The sequence below is a fragment of the Priapulus caudatus genome, unplaced genomic scaffold, assembly GCF_000485595.1.
Source record: "Priapulus caudatus unplaced genomic scaffold, Priapulus_caudatus-5.0.1 Scaffold250, whole genome shotgun sequence".
In the NCBI taxonomy this organism is placed as follows: domain Eukaryota; kingdom Metazoa; phylum Priapulida; class Priapulimorpha; order Priapulimorphida; family Priapulidae; genus Priapulus; species Priapulus caudatus.
The window spans coordinates 27389-28885 of NW_014577311.1; the positions used below are offsets into that span (position 1 = coordinate 27389).

Here is a 1497-nt window from a genome sequence, read left to right on the forward strand (position 1 = left end):
CGGAGCGCATTTAGTGGTATTGTAGGTCCTTTAATCGAAGTGACAGCTTCCGTATTGAGCCTGTTTTGGCACAGCTACCTAGTTTAATAGCTTGTGCTCTTTGATGAACTAGCACCGCTATCTGCAAGCCGCACCGCACCGCTACTGGATACGCACGCGGCGCGCACGCACGCCACACAGGCAACATGCCCAATATGACTGTTCAAAGCACGTGTAACATCGATTTATTGCTATAGTTCTCGGACAATGCGTCCCGGCGGCGCGTGGGGAAATATGCGCACAGCGCATTCTTGGATGCCCGAGGGTCGTGCCTCGGTCTTATTTACGACAGGGTATCGGTACCTACACCTTTGCGGTACCACTCCTTGCCGCTCGCGATCTAGCAGCATTAGTAATTGCAGCGCTCTTGAGCAGCAGGCGGAGACCGCCGAGGCATGCGGTCATCGGTTATTGTCTGACGGAGTACACATGCTGCGCACGATGGCAGCGCGAGACGCGAGGGCATGGGTCGGCGGTATCGTCTGCGCACTCTCGTGTGAGACAGGCGAGACGCGAGGCATGGGTCGGTATCGTCTGCGCACTCTCGTGTGAGACAGGCGAGACGCGAGGCATGGGTCGGTATCGTCTGCGCACTCTCGTGTGAGACGTGCCCATAGCTGTACAGTCGCTTGCGTTTTCTAATTATTATCGTTATTATTTAAGCTAGTTTTGCCGGGATTGTGCCGCCGTCGTCACACTGTCCTCCTCCACCGCCTCGCCGATTAATTTATTGCGAGAGCACGGTGGATCGAGGCTAGCCTGGCGCTTCCTCATTGTACAGTCCTTCTGTTTATATCTGCAAATCATGTTTCAGTGATTCGTTTGCGATAGGTTGTTTTAACGAGTAGGCTCTTCAGGGGAGACGGGAGGGGGGTTGGGGTGGGGTGCGTATGACTTCATTGAGCTGCTAGGGGTTGTCGCGGCGCGCCGGGGTATGGGGTTGGAGACCCCGCGAAACAAGTGTTGTGATCTGTTGCCTCGTAGTATCGTAGACGTATCCTCTTTAGGTTTTAATCCCACCGTAATCAAAATATCGGCGGTCGATCGCGAGTGATGAAGCCAGTATTGAATCAAAACCGTGATGCGGACGCCACCCGATCAAATAGGAAGCGACAGTGGCGTCGCCACGGTAACCATACTACCCACCCACCGTGATCGTTAAAGGACAGGCACGAGGATGAAGTGGGTGATTGACAGGGGAGGGGGAGTCGATGAAATACGTAACGTATATAATATATATATATGCATATGTGTGTAGGGAATGAAGGGGTGTGGAGGGGAGGGGGGGACACGAAATCGTAGTGCTAGCTTTCGACTTTCAAAGTTAGGTGAGTGTCGTAGATCGACAGACACGGTCCCGACCCACGACGGCTGGCAGGGGACGCAGAGACTGACCTAGCTCCCGCCACGCGACACATAACCTCAGTGGTTTCCCCTTCGCGTAGTTGAAACGATGGC

General features: G+C 54.1%; 1 protein-coding gene across 1 annotated transcript in view; it reads left to right on the plus strand.

The window, feature by feature from the left end:
- The window catches only part of LOC106808033 (liprin-alpha-4-like), a 6876-nt gene extending 6285 nt beyond the window's left edge, over positions 1-591 (plus strand). The window contains 1 exon segment of the mRNA XM_014810581.1: positions 332-591. Coding sequence (XP_014666067.1) covers positions 332-591 — 260 coding nt within the window.
- The last annotated feature ends 906 nt before the right edge of the window (positions 592-1497 follow it).